Source organism: Hibiscus syriacus, unplaced genomic scaffold (assembly GCF_006381635.1).
Source record: "Hibiscus syriacus cultivar Baekdansim isolate YM2019G1 unplaced genomic scaffold, ASM638163v2 tig00111841_pilon, whole genome shotgun sequence".
Classification (NCBI taxonomy): Eukaryota; Viridiplantae; Streptophyta; class Magnoliopsida; order Malvales; family Malvaceae; genus Hibiscus; species Hibiscus syriacus.
In genome coordinates, this window is record NW_024063196.1 from 1,074,714 (window position 1) to 1,092,504 (window position 17,791).

At 35.0% G+C, this 17,791-nt stretch overlaps 1 protein-coding gene across 1 annotated transcript; it reads left to right on the plus strand.

The window, feature by feature from the left end:
* Positions 1–2,688: 2,688 nt before the first annotated feature.
* On the plus strand, positions 2,689–15,823 carry LOC120172095 (methyl-CpG-binding domain-containing protein 9-like). Its single transcript, XM_039179657.1, has 10 exons — positions 2,689–3,235; positions 4,918–5,629; positions 5,795–6,883; positions 6,986–7,678; positions 8,190–8,495; positions 9,162–9,500; positions 10,153–10,251; positions 11,007–11,438; positions 12,367–14,544; positions 14,976–15,823. The coding sequence occupies exons 1-10, from the start codon at positions 2,754–2,756 to the stop codon at positions 15,273–15,275; spliced, it is 6,630 nt and encodes a 2,209-aa protein (XP_039035588.1). The 5' UTR covers positions 2,689–2,753; the 3' UTR covers positions 15,276–15,823.
* The last annotated feature ends 1,968 nt before the right edge of the window (positions 15,824–17,791 follow it).

The window sequence follows — 17,791 nt, forward strand, 5'->3', positions numbered from 1 at the left end:
AAAATAATGTATTTAATATTATTTATGTCAATATCATCATTAAAATGTTATTTTTATAATTTTATAAATAAAATATTCAGAATATTATATTTTACTAATATAAAAATATTATAAATTATGTTAATTATTTATTAAAATAAGAGTATAAAACTATTAATTATTAAAATAATAATATTATTATAATATAATTAAAATATAATTAATTATATTATTATAATATTATAGTATTAAAAATATAATATTATATTATTAAAATTATTAATAAATATATGTTAATAATTAATATTGTTATTAAAATAATACTAAAATAATATATTAATATAAATACATAAAGTAATAGTATTATTTTGAGTGTATGCTTTAAGGTGAAAAGTTTGAAAAATAACTTATGAAATAATCAAATGGTAAATAATTTTTCAGAAAATACAAAAGAAATTTTGTTGACCATGGTTTTCATCAAGCAAATACTGAAAAATAAAGAACATATTTTTCGGAAAAACAAATATACCTTAGATTGATTCCATGCAGCTACTCTTTGATTTATTCTAAATATTAGATGATCATGTAGTATCATTGGATTGATATACATTAATTTTAAAAATTATTTATAATGAGCTCATTTAAAGTTATTTTTTTTATTGATATGATATAACATGTAGACATGACATATTAAAATTTAAGTCCATGTGAATTTTTCTAGTTAATAAGAAGCGTTTCGTTAATCAATTGATGATTTCCATCTAATTAAGATCTTTTTACCTGAAAATAAAATATTAGAGTCAAATTGATTTTTTTAAATAAGAATTAAAATAATCATATTATTAAACGTTAATGATTAATTGTATCATTATGCCTTAAAAATAAGGTAAATCACTTGTATGACTACTTAATTATTGTCCATTTCACTTTAATCACCGATATTTTAATTTTGCAGACCATTTAACTATTTAAATTTTTTAATCAAGTCACTTGTCGTTAACTTTTAATAGAGGAAGTGACATTACAATTAAAAATTTGGTATAGTTACATATTTGATCATTAATATTTATATATTCTATCAATTTGATTATGATTTTAATTTATTAATTTTATCTCTCGATTGTAAAATGTGTCATTACGCTTGAAGTTATTTTTTATTTTATTTTCTACTCACCTTATACCTAATAGAAGGTGACACGTGTGAATTAGAAAAAAAGGTTTAAAAAAAGAAAGCGAGGCAGGGTAAAATTAAAGCCAAGAATGGAAAGAGTTTTATAAGCACTAGAAACCATAAACCAAGCATCTTAATTAATAGAGATTTAAAACAGATTCTATATAACCTATACTAATATTGTCGTTTCAAAAACAGAGTATCATTTAATTCTTAAATTTTGCAGAAACTCACCCATGACGGCTAAACGGTGATGATAGTGATGGTGAGTTGAAGCTAAAGGCCAACGACGGTGAGAGGCGAGGTTGAGATCCAGAGAGAGCCGGTTGCGGCGGCAGTAAAAATGATGGGGGTGGTGGGGAAGTTGGTTTTAGCTTTGGAAACACCGAGGGAACGAACGGCGCCGTCGTAAGCGAGTGCAGCTTCTTCCAGTGTCTCAAATGTATCCAACCAAACCCCAATTTTCTTCCATGGGTGGCGTATTTCGGCGGCATATCTGCCCCATGGCCTCTTCCTTACTCCCCTATAGTGTCCTCTTAAAGACACCATGAGAGGGAAACAAAGAAATAATGAAGCTTTTGGTTATGGGATTGTTAGACTAACATAGAAAGAGAAACAGAAACTTGAAAGACTTGTGTGCTTTTGTTTAAACAGATTCTAATAAACCCTACGGGTGTTTTGACTGTTTTCTTCAATCCTTGATGAGTCTTATGCATATATTCATATATATTTTTAAAATATTTTGATATTTTTCATCTCTCATTTGATGAAGAATTGTTAGGCTTCTTAAGGAAATGGGGAATCTATGATGCTTTGAAGAGACTGCATATTTTGAGAGGTTTAATTTCATCAAGAAAATGGGAAACACAAGAAATCTAATAACTCTTAGAGGTTTGAAGAAGCGTTTTGGATTTTTAAGATTTTGTTTTATAATTTTGAAGGGTTTGATTGAATTTGTTTTGTTGATCCAAACAGAGAATTATATTAAATTAAATAAAAAATTTAAAAAAATCACCTTAATCATATGGTGACATGTGTCATTGTCTAATTGGAAGACTAAATTTATTAAATTAAATTAAAATCATGATCAAATTTAAAAATATATAAATATTAATGACCAAATATATGATTATTTGGAGTTTTATGACTTGACGTCATTTTCTTATGGTTAGTATCTAAATATTTAAATGGTTAGATGATTTGATTGATAAAAGTTAAAATATTAATGGTCAGAATGAAAAGAGGAAATAATTAAGTGGTAATACTAGTAGTTTATCCAAAACATATAACATAACTTGAGCTATTAGACGAGCTTTAATGCATTCGAAGACAAGTACCCTCTTCTTCTTCCCGACTTCCTTAACTAAAATCCCTTCAGACTCATATTCCACGTGTCATCCTTGTAGAGCGAGTACCGTACATTTTTCCCTATCCCCAAAAAAATTATAAAATTTAAAAAACTCATCTCTCTCCTTTATTTTAATATTTTTCTGTAATTTTTTTTCTTCTTTTAACGCCCGTTTCCATTATTTTGAAAGAAAAAAAACACGGAAGAAATGTATTTGTTCTTCAAAAAACCCCGACTCGGGTAAAAAACCCAGAAATGGAGCTCACCGATTCGAACGATTCAAAGTCCGAGACTCGTTCACCTCTCGGCATAGATCTAAACGAGATCCCTTCTTCTTCTTTTACCCAAACTCTACCCGAATCCGACGAACCCGATTCCTTTTCCATAGTTCGGGCTATCCACGAGAATCCCGACCCGGCTCTAGGCGAGGCCGCCGGTGTCCCCATAGGAAACGAGAGGGAGCATTGCGGTGTATGTGGCTTGTCGGCGGCGATGGCTGGAGGAGGAGGGGTGGTGGTTTGTGACGGCTGTGAGCGAGGGTTTCATCTTTCATGCTCCGGGGTTTCCGGGATGTTGTCTGCGGGGCAGGATTGGGTTTGTGCAGTGTGCGTTGGCCGCGGAGTAAGGACTCAGCGGTGGCCGCTTGGGTTCGAGGCCAAAAAACGTATTCTTGATATCAATGCTTCCCCGCCGAGTGATGGTGACGGGGAGGGTGATGAGATGAAGGGGTTAATGAGGTAAAACTTAAATCTTAATACTAGGAACAGGAGCTTAGTTTTTTTTTTTAGTTTTTAATTGACGCTTAGTAAGTCCTTTTAACCTGCATTAGTGCTAACTGTGTAGTTATGGCTTAAGAGCTGAATAAATTTGAAATGTGGTTCTTGGAGATGTTAGATATTGTATTGCTTGATTTACTTCTATTGTTCTTTAGCTTAACGACTTGAAATGTGTTTAATTTGGAGTTAGGATAAGTTTGTTAGGCATTTTTAAAAGCAAATAAGAGCAAAGTGGTTGAATATGATGAGGGCTAGTTGAAATGAATTGCATGTTGACCTGCAGATTGTTTGCATTCATGATGTAGTGTTGTGAACTGTTAGATGGGGTCAGGATGTTTAGATAGGCTGTGTCCATGACTCATTGTAGGGACTTCAATTTACTTGATAGTTTTGAAGCTGATCAATGTAGTTGAACTGGTTGGACATTATAGATTGTACTACTATTTCAGCCTTTTGGTTGCTTATGAGTTATACCTTCGTCCATTTGATTGTACTACTATTTTTCTTATGAATTTGTCCTGAAATTTGAAAAGATTACTAGCTGATGTCTGATCGTGTAAGGAGAATATAGCAATATTGTATTTTAACTAAGGATTTAAGATGATTAGTCCTCTTTTAAGAATTAAAAATTTTAGGAATTGAAATTAGAATGGGTTGCCATTGTACTCTAAACTGTGGTGCTTCTGGTACGCTATCATTTTTGTATTACTTGTTTAAATATTATTTTCCTTACACTTGTAAGCTGCTGCTTTGACACGTGAAGAGTTATGCTGGTCTCTTTTCGGTTGATTTTGATTATGCAAAGATGCATCGTTTCTGCCATATTGCTGTAGCTTTAGGGTTGTGACTATGTTGGAATTGTCTTGTTAGCAGATGCCATGACTTTCTCATGCAGTTTTAGTTCGGACAGTTGGAACTTAGAAAGTGCTACCAAAAGATAGTATTTTCTCTTTTCATCCAAAGCCTTCTTGTTGCTCATCAATTTCTATATATAAATTAGAATGTAGAATGTTTAACCCAAGCTTGTCGCAGCATTCTACTGCAATTAGTGTTTTCTTCTCTTTGAAATTGTGTCCCAATTGTCTTTATCAGTTTATTCCTGAGGTGCTCTAGTGGTGCCAATTTCAGCATTGTACTGTGTTTATATTTCATCTCTCTCTGGTATTGCTGCCCAATAGTCTTTAACCTGTTTATTCAAAAAGTGTTGTAGTGCTGCTAACTTCCTTAACATGCCTTTTCATATCTAGTTCTGTTTCTTGATTCATAGACTATGCTTCCATGTGGAAGTGTTATTATGCTACTTTGCTCCTTAGGAAATCACGTGTACTAGTTCTTATGTTTTGGATTGAGGAAACTCAGACCCTAAATGGATGATGAACTGTTTGGATTTATGGGATATTGTAATATTCATGTTTAATACATGCTTCCCATGCTATGAAAGTTGTGTAGTCAATTGTATGCTGCCTGCTCATTTATTTGCTAGTGAGTAGGTCCTATTCCTTTACGATTTCAATAATTTCTTACTTCCTTCAAGTCATCTTGTTTGTATAACTTTATTTATTTATTTATTTTAAATTTTAAAGATATTTAGAATTTTAAGCTTTTATATATGATCACTGGTTTAACATATGTCTTGGTTCCAGACAGCGCATGCCTGGTGACAATTCTTTTGTTGGCAATGGGTTAGGTGCCCCCTTGACACATATGCATTCCTTGTATGCGGGTAATGGATTTGGCTCTCAGAAAGCTCCTAGGATGTTGACGCATGCAGTTAAAATTGGTTTTGAAGATATTGTGCATCGTATACGAACTAGAGATAAAAGTTTTGATGAGGTAGATTTGGATTCTCCACTAAGGATGCTGAGGAATAGTAATAATACAACTATTAGATTTCCAACTCGGAATCCAAGTGATGTATTTTTGCAGGCTCTTAGAGAATATGTTTCGGAAAGACATGGGATCCTGGAGGAAGGTTGGCGCGTGGAACTAAAACATTCAATGAGTGGCTGTGATCTATATGCAGTTTATTGCGCTCCTGATGGGAAAACATTTGGCTCAGTGGCTGAGGTTGCTTCCTATCTTGGGTTGATGTCGAACTATAAACCTGTGGATGCTGAAATAAAACGTGAGGGGGCTTGTAATCAGGAAAGATTGCATATGCCAAGAAAACGGAAGTCAAGTAGGTTTTCATTTGCCAGTGGATTTCCTGAAAATAAGGGAAGTTGTGTAAGTGGACATTACAAGGAATTTCCTTGTGATTGTCAAACTGTGGAAAAGTTTGCCAATAGAACTTGTAGCTTGAAAGTCATTGAAGCTGTGCAAGATGATAAGAGATCTGAATCTGAACAAATTAATGTAAGCAGACTTGTTAATTTTAGCTTTTCTTAATGTCATTTCCTATCTTATCTTATTCTTATGCAGCTCATATCATTTATTTCAGATTGTTATGTTGTGTTTATGAAATTGAAGTGCTCGAGATTGAGTGTTCTGATTTTCTTCTTCTTCTTTATATCCCTCCAGGATGGGCTTCCTGTGCAGTTTGAAGATTTTTTTGTTCTTTCTTTGGGGCTTGTTGACACGAGACCTTCATACCACAATGCTACTTTGATCTTTCCTATAGGTTATAGGTCTTGTTGGCATGATAAGATCACTGGGTCCCTTTTTGTATGTGAAGTTTTTGATGGTGGTGATTCTGGACCTATTTTCAAGATCAGAAGGTGTTCATGTTCTGCATTGCCCCTTCCAATTGGGTCAACTGTCCTGTTTTTGCCCAAAATTGAACAAACTTCTAGTCACAATAATGAAAGTGATGCTAGTTATTGTTATAACAAGGAGTTCGATGAAGATGAAAGTATTCAAAGGATCCTTACAGATCCTTGTCCACCTATGGAAAATGATATCGTGACTTGTTTGAAATGTAGTTTGAAGGAAACAGATGATGTTCAGGACATCGACGGATCCCAACTTGAAGCTAGTTTAATGTTTGAAAAATCTGGAGATATGTTAATAGATGAAATTGGTGAAATTTCAGTGAAAGAGTATTCCTCGTCTGATGCATGGAGAATAATATCTCAGAAATTTGTTGATGCCTGCTCTGAGATAAGTAAAAGAAAAGGTACTCTGAAGTTTTACTGTAAGCATACAGGAAAGGAAATGGGGTCCGTAAACTGGGATATGATGGATGAAAAGTATAAAGAGACACTTACTCCATTAGCTAAATTTCGTGGCTTCTCTCCCCCCCTTCTTTTTGAGTATCAGGCTAATGAGCTGGAGTCTTGGGCTCAGGAACTGAAAAAATGGCTGGGACAGGATAGATTTGGTCTGGATGCAGAATTTGTACAAGAAATAATTGAAGAGCTTCCTGATGTCAAGGCCTGTTCACAATATGAATCTTTGAGGAAAAGAAGTTCTTATACAGGACCCTTAACAATCAGAAATGGTCTCCTGAAGGTTAGAACAACAGATGGTCTTGAATGTGAGGAAGATAAAGGATTGCATGGTTTATTTGGAAAGTCTAAACACCCCCAGTTGGTTGACGACCGCGGTCCTTCCACAGGGAAGCAATTGTGCTTGAGACTTCCTCCTGAACTTCTTGGTGATTTTCATCAGGTATTCATGTTTGTTAGTTGAGGAAATCAATATATATTCTTTTAGAGTAGAATTTCTTGTGTACAAGGATTTTAATTATATGTTTTATGCTAATATACTCAGGTGTGGGAGTTATTATGCCGCTTTGGTGAAGTAATGGGTTTGCAAGAAACATTTTCAGCCAATGAACTCGAAGAGGAGCTTATTAATCCCTGGTCTAAACACTCAAATATCTTTCATAAATTTGGCTGTGAAAGCCAAGGATCAGATATCCTGAGTTTATCTAGAATTGACAGTATGTGTGAAAAAAAGGTATCACCAAGTGGTGATTCCTATATGGAAAATTCTACTGAAAACCTAAATTCATTTTTACAGACGGAAACAGGAGAAATGTTGGAAGCTGACCAGGCTAGGCTTGCTTCTCTTAGCTACAGAAGATACTTTGGTGTGATATTGACAAAGGTTCACAACTCACTGTTAGGGGTGCTAATAGATGAGCTGCAATCAAAGGTTGCTGCACTTGTTGATCCAAATTTTGATTCTGGTGTGTCAAAATCTAAAAGGGGGAGGAAGAAAGATTTAGATAGTACAGCTCCTGCTAAAAAGGTTAAGCTCAGTGTGCTCCCAATTAATGAATTGACCTGGCCTGAGTTAGCTAGAAGATACATGTTGTCTTTCTTATCTATGGATGGGAATCTTGACTCAGCAGATATCACTGTCCGTGAGAGTGCTAAAGTGTTCCGTTGCTTACAAGGTGATGGCGGGGTGCTTTGTGGTTCACTTGCTGGGGTGGCTGGGATGGAAGCAGATGCACTCGTAAGTTTGGTTATTGACGTTTTTATTTTTTTCATAGACACTTTTCTTTTAGGGATATTGTTGACTCAAAATGATGAAAATATTTTAAAGTTTAGAAAAGCTTTCATAAGGAATTGTTGTATGTGTGTTTCTTAGTACTTTTCTTGTGATAATAATGTCAAGACCTGCTGGGGATATGGATTTTAAGCTTCACTGTTTATCCTTTGTGGGTATGCTTGATTGCACTGCTTATTTCATCTTATGCAGAATGATGCATTCCTTTTTGAACAAGGTTCAGGATGTTTGCTTCTGTGGTGCAGCTTTTGTTTTAATGCTCAAGTGTTTTTTCCCCTTGAGTTGAGCATATGTGATAAAATAATATAGATGTGTTGAAGCTTATTTGTTGCTGAAAGTGTTTGCAGGGAATTAGTTCTTGGTTCTAGTTAGTTTTTTGTTTCATACTGATCATTGCATTCATGGGTTCAGAAGAAGATAATGTCTTCAATTACCACTTAACTGGTTTGAACTGCAGTTGCTTGCAGAGGCTACAAAGCGAATTTTTGGTTCTTTGAATGCGAAAAGTGATGTTCTAACCATAGAGGATGAAGGGTCTGGTCAAAATGATGCTTGTGAAAAGAATTTTGTTGATGGTGGTGATATTCCAGAGTGGGCAAAGTTGCTGGAGCCTGTCAAAAAGCTGCCAACAAATGTTGGAACCAGAATCAGAAGGTGTGTCTATGATGCTTTGGATAAAGATCCTCCAGAGTGGGCAAAGAAAAAATTGGAACATTCAATCAGTAAGGAAGTTTATAAGGGCAATGCATCAGGACCAACAAAGGTAAAGCTCCTTTTTTTAAAAAAAAAACAATTGTATTGTGTGGGGTGAGGTGGTCACATAGGCCTAAATGCTGCTGGAGTGGAGACAGAACAGGCCACATCATATTTATGTGATTTAAATATGTAAGCTTTTCTAATGCAGGGCAGCAGGTGTCTGTGCCATATATAATGATTTTGTTGTGCTGTGATGTCTTGCGTCTTTATATCTTAGGAATTTCTTATTTTGACTATTCTAACCTGCCCTTTAGACCTGCGCTTTCAAATATGGAAAACTAACACCATGTTTGGATTGAGGGGAGTGGAAGGGGAAACTCTTTTCTCATTTGGATAAAGTTTTAGTTAGAATAAAGGGAGGAGCACTTTACACTTCTGACGTTCCCTTAAATATCTTCCTCTGCATATCTATTTTATTGTGCATTTCAGTTTTTATTAGAAGTGAATGAAATTTAAGCAGGAGAAGTATTGTTAGTGTTGAGTATTATAGAATGCTTAGAAAAGAAATTATATAATCTCTGCGCTTTGTTCCCTCTGTGTATTGACTGCCATCTCTTTTATCTTTGTATATTATACTGTAATGTTTCTCTTTTCTAGTTGTTTTTTCTTTCCGAGTTTGTGAAATGTAGTAGCAAACATGATTCTGAAGAACTATATTTTTGATTGAACACAGAGAGCTGTTCTTTCGGTCCTAGCAGATATTCAGAAAGAATGTTCGACACAAAAATCTGAGAAAAAAACTAGTAAAAAGAAGACCGTCTTATCTGTATCTGATATTATCATGAAACAATGTCGCATCATATTACGTCGTGCTGCTGCTGCTGATGATTCAAAGGTCTTCTGCAACTTGTTGGGAAGAAAGCTAATGAATTCCAGTGATAATGATGATGAAGGACTCCTTGGATCTCCTGCCATGGTGTCTCGTCCTCTAGATTTTAGGACTATTGATTTGAGATTGTCAGTCGGGGCCTATGGTGGTTCACACGAAGCTTTTCTTGAGGATGTTCGTGAGGTCTGTCCATTTAATTTGTTCCCTATTGTTTAATTGTTTTCTGGTTGTCACTTCTCTAAATCTTTTGTTTCATCTGACTTGACCCTTGCATGGTTTTTATGCATAAAACTTTCCTTTTTCCTTATCCTGCTACTTGTTCCTTCCACAGCATTTTTTGATGCAACGTTTAGTAAAAGATTGAAGGTTTTAGATTGTTGTGCATCAATGAATATATGTACTTGTGTTTTGCATGAGTGAAAACTGAAAAATCTCTTAACTGTGGCTTTTGAGTTTATTTTCTGCCTTTTTCCATGGGTTTATATCTTGAGAAAGAAGAATAAACCTTAGGAGTTTAGGACGCTCAACTATTGTTTTCACAATGCTGTTGTTGGTTGCTCTGGTGCCTGGTTTGTCTTTTCTTTTGATTGTCAGCCCTGAATTTTTCTTGAGTCATAGTCTCAATGCTTTGATGCATGCCACTTTTGCAGCTGTTGTCTGCTTATTTATTTTTTTTGGGACTTCATTACTAAGATTATCCTTTGTTCCTCTTGGTTTCAGCATATCTTTTCTGAACTTTTAACCATGTGTTATGTATTAGATATTGGCTGCCTTTCTCAGTTTTGTTGTACTGTGTGGATGTTATAGTTTGATTATTGTTTCTTTTGCATGGCAGTTATGGAGTAATGTTCGTTCTGCTTTTAGTGATCAGCCTGATTTAGTTGAATTGGCCGAGTCTCTATCCCAAAACTTTGAGTACTTGTATGAAGAGGAGGTTCGTTAGTTCCTATCTTTTTCACACTATTTCTTTGGAAGTAAAGTTCTTTTATCAGTAATTGGCCAGTAAGTGCCTGAATATTTTTGTTCTATGAATTATGCCACTCATGGGTGAAACTTCCATAAATGATGATGATGAACTGATATTTTCTTCATTTTTATGGATAACATTATGTTTTTAGTTATATCCTTTTAAATTAAAGTAAATCTTTCTTTCAATTAAATCACATGTATAAAATTAAACTATATCAGTCATATTATTCTAAATTTTGAAGTTTAGCTATAAAATTAAGCTCACAGTAGCACAATAAACAAATGATTAGGGTGTCTGTCATTTACATTAACATTTCCATTCAAATTAGTATAGCCCGGACACCGAAGAAATTGTGTTCTGAGGTTTTATTTGCATGTTTTTTCTGACTTGCATAAAAGGGTTGTTCACACTAGGAGTTCAGGAATTTGATAACCAGTTGGTTATGATCTTGAAGAATTATAGCTAGATTTGTCGTCGTCTATATTCTTAAAATAAATGAAGGTTTGAAATATTTTTGTCCATTTATTTCATTAGTTAGTTAACAACAGCCATTTGGCGCCTGATATCAATAATAAATAATTTGCCACCTGATATCAAGTATAAATAATTTGCCATGTATTTTAGTTCTCTGTGGCCATTCCCCCTTCCATTCCACTTGTTTTGCATCTAGACCCAGTTTTGTAGTATGTTAACTATTCATTTATTTATTCTTTTTGCAGGTACTTACCCTAGTTCAGAAATTGGTGGAATATGCTAAATTGGAATGCTTGAATTCTGAGATGAAGACGGAAATAAATAACATGCTTGCTTCAACAAGTGATATACCTAAAGCGCCTTGGGATGAGGGAGTTTGCAAAGTATGTGGTATCGACAAAGATGATGATAGTGTTCTTTTGTGCGACACTTGTGATGCCGAGTATCATACATATTGCTTGAATCCTCCACTGGCAAGGATTCCTGACGGGAACTGGTATTGCCCTGATTGTGTTAGCAAACGTATGGTTCAAGATTCATTGCAACCTTCACTTGTTATCGTCCAAAAGAGAGGTAAAAAGTATCAGGGAGAGGTTACCCGTGGTTACTTGGAAGCACTTGCACATTTAGCATCTGTGATGAAAGAAAAAGAGTATTGGCAGTTTAGTGTGGATGAGGTTTGTCTATGAACTTTGCTTGGTTTGCATATTTTTAGTCTTATACTTTGGCTAACCTTAGTATTGTATGAGAAAATGTTGATTCTTTTGATTGCTGTTGACTGCGACTCACTGAACTTTGCTTATTGTTTTCCTTTTACTACATCTCATGATAAACAACAGCTATCATGTTCGTGCTAGTGTACATATCCTTGAATGTAAATGCATTTATGGTAGCTTTTTATATATAATTGTTGTAATGGTGATATATTGCACTCCTTGCTTCCTCTGGAATCACTTATAATTTAACTTGTCAATGTCATTTACTATCCCGTTGTTAGTGTGCACTTATCCCCTACATTTGTTGGGTCTGTTACTTGGAATTTGGCCTCTACTTTTGTTTAGGCTTGGAATTTACTAAAGCTTCCATCATATCCTGCATTTTACTAGTATTTGTATCTTGTGGTTCTGTTCAGTAATGAAAGAAGTTACTTTTGTGTGTTTATGTTAGTAAGATAAAATCCTTGTATCTTCTTACTAGACCATGTTAATGTTAGCCGTACTTTTAATAGATGAAATATAGTATAGGAAAAGGAAATGTTATTAAGTGAATATGGGAAGATGCTTAAGAAAAAAAATGGTGAGTAATTGATAGTATCTTTTCTTCTTTGAAGGTTAAGAATTGCCATGTCATAAACAAAATTGCCTTTTGCTCCTTACTCTTCCCAGGAGAAATTGTTCTTTCTGAAATGATTTTCGGGTTAACTAATTTACATGCTGCTGTCTTTTGTAACAAAAGGGCATTGCACTGATAGCAAATGGCTTCAATGATGTAGGAAAGTAGGATGTCTTATGCAAACATAAGTTTTTGGTTCTTTTGCATAATGTATAGTAATTTTGAGCTCTCCGTTTTTTTTCATAAATTAATGACATTTATATTGTGGTGCAGAGAGCCTTCTTACTCAAGTTTTTGTGTGATGAACTACTTAACTCAACACTTATCCGTCAACATCTTGAACGTTGTGCTGAAACAACATTTGAGTTGCATCAGAAATTACGTTCTGCATATGCAGAATGGAAAAATCTTAAATCTAAGGAAGACTTAGTTGATGGAAAAGCTGCAAAGTTAGATACAAGCATGATTAGTGCAGTTGGAGATGGTGTAAAGGAAGGTGGTGATCGGCTTCCATCAGATGGTGAGGTGGATGCTGACCTTAATGGTGCAAATAAATATGCATCTGGTACTCATACAGAGAAAAGTTTTACCAGTAACGGCCAATGCAATCCAATTGATATTGAGTCTCAGTTTAAGGGTGAAGAAGCCATTGTGGTTGTGAGCAAAGTATTGCCTGAAAAAAGCGAGAAATCCCTTAGAACAAGTGTGTTGACTCTATCAAATCCTTTGCCCAAAGAAATTGATGACTCGAGGAAAGAAACAAATTGCCATGGTATGGTGGACGAGTCTAAGGGAATGGACGTGGCTTCTCCATCTTCTCCTTCAGATTGTGATGGTCAGTTCCAGTCATCTGATGCGACAAGCCTGTATGCAGCTATGCAAGTTCCATCTGTTGCTGAGAACGAGTCACAATCTCACCACCTTGAGTTGAATACTATCAAGAGTGATATTCAACATCTTCAGGACTTAGTTACAAGCTTAGAATCACAGCTTTTGAAGTTATCTATTCGGAAGGAGTTTTTGGGAAGTGATTCTTCTGGCCGTCTGTACTGGATTTCAGCCATGCCAGGTGGATATCCTAAGATTATTGTTGATGGAAGTTTGGTATTGCATAAGAGGAGAGATTTTCTGGGCAATGAGGTACGGAGGCATTGCACTTCAGTTAACTGGAATTTTACCTCTGCCACCACAGATACTGGTATTAAAGCACAGTGTTCAAAGGCTTCCTGTTCGTTTGTGTATAATGCTAAAGATGCACTTTTGGTTGGTTCACCATGGGTTACATATCAGTCAAATGCTGAAATTGAAGATCTTATTAATTGGTTGAATGATAATGACCCAAAAGAAAAGGAGCTGAAAGAGGCTATTTGCCAGAAGCTAAAATTCCAGAATTATCAAAAAACGAGAAAACAAGCTCAAGAAGAGTGCCAAACTGCCTTTTCATTGTCTGATGGTTCTGATAAAGTTGCGATTCCCAGTTTTCTTGTTACCAAAGCAGCAATGTTGCTGGAGAAGAAGTTTGGTCCGTGCTTCGAGTCAGAAATAGCTGACTCTGTGAAGAAGCAAGGTAAAAAGGAAAAGGTGATCATTGAAGATAAAATGTACAGGTGTAAATGCTTAGAGCCTGTTTGGCCCTCCAGAAATCATTGCATCTCTTGCCACAGAACATTTTTTACTGATGTTGGTTTCGAGGATCATAATGATGGTAAATGCACACTGGATCCACCTGATAAGGGTAAGTCAGTTGGTGATTCTTTGAAAAGAAAAGGGAATATGAAATCTGATGGTAACTCGGGTGGCTGTACTGTGGACATGGAAATTGACGAAAAATCCAAAGGTTTTCAAAATGACGGAGTAGTTTGTCCTTATGACTTTGAAGAGATCAGTACCCAATTTGTGACTAGAGATTCTAATGAAGAATTGGTGCGGGAAATTGGTCTTATCGGTTCAGATGGGGTTCCTTCATTTGTTTCATCTGTTCCACAATTTGTCGGTGACCCTACCCTAATACCTGTTCCTCACCAAGAAATAGAGGATTTAGGGGATGATGCGAAGGCTGCTAAGAGGCCTGTATTATCACAAGGAAACTGGAGTATGGTCAACGGAGTCAAAGAAGGCTTTTCTGATGGTTCTTTCAAAAGGTCTGTTGTAAATGAGATTAAAGTGCAAAAAAACAAAAGACCAGCTTTGAGATGCTCGGAACAAAGGGATAAAATCTCTCCTGCAGATAACTATTCTCCTGAACTGGGTAATGGTCACTGCTGTGTAGTCCCCCAGTCTTCATTAAGGCCCTTAGTTGGTAAGGTTTCACAGATTATGCGGCAACTAAAGATTAATTTACTTGACATGGATGCTGCACTCTCTGAAGAAGCTTTGAGACCATCAAAGGCAAGCATAGAAAGGAGGTGGGCCTGGCGTTCATTTGTTAAATCTGCAGAAACAATATATGAGGTTTGTCGCAATCCCTTTCGGCTTTTGGATGGTAATTATTATTTTTGTAAATTGTAACCATAATTCATTATTGGCCTCATTTCATTTCGCGTATCTTAAAGTGGTTGCGCTATTTATTAAAAAATCAAAAAATAAAATGGTAGCACTAATTTTCTTGTTCTTTAATGAGCATCTTATATATGGTTGGTTGGGTTTGTGTACGGCAGGTTGTGTCATTAACTTTTTATCTGATGTAATGTTAGTTTCTCTCAATTGACATTTTCACACTGATGTTTCTAGTTAAATATACTCATGGCCCACTAATTTCACGATGCATGTCCTGAATAAATGGTTCCTTGGATTGAGATTTGCTTAGATATAGAAGTTAAAGTGTTTCTTTGAAATTCAGTTTTGATTTGGTGGAATCAGATATAATATTCTCATCTTTTCAGATGATCCAAGCAACAATTGCATTTGAGGACATGATTAAGACTGATAACTTGAGGAAGGAGTGGTGGTATTGGTCATCTCTATCTGCAGCTGCAAAAGTTTCAACCATGTCTTCTCTTGCCCTACGTATATACTCCTTCGATGCCATTATTGTTTATGAAAAGTCATCTGAGTTCCAGTCAATTGACAATTTGAAGCCTAGCAGCATCACTAGATCAAAGCTGCTCTCCAAGTTGGATCTACCGGAGAAGTGCAAGGTGAGCCGGAAGACTAGTAAGAAAAGGAAGGAACCAGAAGGCTGATCTTTGTGAAATAGGAGTTTCAAATCCAAGAGGATCTTATTTCAATTAAACTTGATCCCCATGGCAAGGGAAACTGGTTGCAGAAATATGTCAGAAAGGATATCAGAGTCCTAGAATCAGAACCAAAGTGTTGGTTTGGGTTTGCGTTGACTGTTTGGAGCTAGTGTTCCGGTGTCAGTGCCCCGTATATATATTGATAAGGCTAACATGCTAATTTGGATGCTTTGATTCGGAACCAGATTCCATGGAAGCACCTATGGTGTTGGAAGCTCCAGAGGACCAATTGACTAGTGAGAATATGCATCCAATTTTGGACTGATTTCTGCTGCATCTTTTTGGTTTCTTTCCTGGAAAGAGAGATTATATACATATACAGCATGAATTAGTGTAAAAAGAAAAAGAAAAATATGGTTGAAGTAGAGCAGGTGTAGATGATATTTCATTCTTTATACCTCTCTTTCTCGCCCTCTGGTACCCTTTTGTTTTTCATCTGGTATTCGATGCACCAGAGTTCCTTCGAAGAATGAAAAATTCATGTGTTTTCTTTCCATCTTTCTATGTTCAGTTTTTTATATCTTTTGAGCTTTATAAAGCCGGCACAATTTCTGACTGACTGTTGGTGCTATTCGAATATTTGCCCAAACATCATTTCATACTCATAAATGCTGTACATTATTGGCTAACTGTTTCCGTTGTATTTTGACTCCTTATCTGATTGCTAACTTCCCTGAAATATGATTTTGTCTTATCAAAGCCGCTTTCATAGCCTTGCCCGTCTAGGAACATTGGTGGATCATGGAGTCGAGTGCTTTCAGGAAACATCGCTTTGCAAATGAGGTAATTTCTTGTTCCACCTAGTTTATTTTTGTTCAAATTATTTGGCTGTTCGGAATTTCTGAGCTTTGATTGACACGTAATTTCCGCTACTATCATCCTAGTTATATTCTTCTTTTTGCTTTCCTCTTAGCTCCTTTCTTCACTGCTTTTTGGGCAAAAATGGTAGGGGGTGGGGTTTTTGGTTGTGTTATGATAGATGATGTTAACTTCCATACATATCTGGATTTGGTCTTCAAAAGTAATTTTAAGGGCTGCTGTGAGATGAAGTTGAAAATGACCCCTTTAGGGGTTCGGTTCGGGTCTGATGAATTTGATAACTCGATCGATATTCACTCATTCCAGTTCTGTGGTGTTTTCTATTCCAATACATAAAACGCTGGAATGTAGTAGTAACAAAATATATTTGTTTGGAAATGGATTGGGGCAGTACAGTTGATTCTCTATGCACTTCAGGTACTGTAACTCTCCGGTTGCTGCATCAATCGTTTGTCGAGTATTTTAATGGCATAAAAAACAACAGAATTAGCGAATGAAATGAAAGCAAGGAACAAAACAACAGCGTGGAGATATCAACTGTGGATAATGGGATACAAAAGCAAAGCAAGGGCAAGAGCAAGACATCAAAAATGCATATAGCCCAACATCAGAACCCAGCACAATTCCTGCACTGCTGTAAAGTGATAAAGTAGCAGTATTTTTAATTGGTCAATATAATCTTAATCATTTTTCTTTTAACTTTTGTGTTTTTCTCTTGTATAATTAATAAAATATAACATTTGGTCATTTTTATTTTTATTTAATAAAAAATGATTACTGATCAAATTTAATTTTATTTAATTAAAATGTTATTACTGAGGGATAATAATCGTTAGATCTTTAATAGTTAACTAATAGTTAACGTGACATAATGTATATATAAAATTAAAAGTGATAAACTACATAAATAATCGTTTGAGTAAGTTTTTGTTTTTCTCATTGAAATTTCAAAAGTAAATTGATCGCTAAAACATAAAAAAAATTCTAATTTCTATTTTTTTAAACATTTTACCACTTTCACTATATTCACATGAACTACCCTTTACGTGACACTAACTCAAGATGACTTGTTAGCCGTATCAATCCTTCATGAACCACCATCTTTATTCTTTTCTTTTGTAGAGAATTTTTATTAAAAAATATTTTTGAAACTAAATGAGATATAAGTGTATATAATTTAATATTATAGTTTTAATTTCTTTCATTTTTCTTGAACTTTTAAGTTTGTAATTGTACGTCTGACACTTCTATGAGATTTATGCAAGCGAATATAGTCTGATTTGTTGAAAACCCCTTCTGAGAAAATTATTGTGATGAAATATTTTTTTAACATGAGATTCCAAAATTTTATTATGGAGACAATCATTTTTATTATATTTTTACATAATATGTGTAAATCGTTTGAGATTTTTAGTTAGATTATAAAACTTTAATATTGTTTACTTTTTCAATTATGTTTTACTTAAATCATATATATATATATATATATATATATATATATTGATTTTTCATTTAATTTCAAAAATATTTTTAATAAAAAATCTATACAAAAAGATAGAGTGGTGGTTTGTGAAGGGTTGATGCTACCAATGAGTTATATTGGGTTGGTGTTTTGTGAATGGTGGTTCATGTGAATATAATGG

Coding starts and splice junctions, on each gene's coding strand:
- LOC120172095 (XM_039179657.1), top strand. CDS start 2,754: ATGGAGCTCACCGATTCGAACGATTCAAAGTCCGAGACTCGTTCACCT. Junction 7,679..8,189: donor GGATGGAAGCAGATGCACTC/GTAAGTTTGGTT, acceptor TTTGAACTGCAG/TTGCTTGCAGAGGCTACAAA. Junction 9,501..10,152: donor TTCTTGAGGATGTTCGTGAG/GTCTGTCCATTT, acceptor TTTGCATGGCAG/TTATGGAGTAATGTTCGTTC.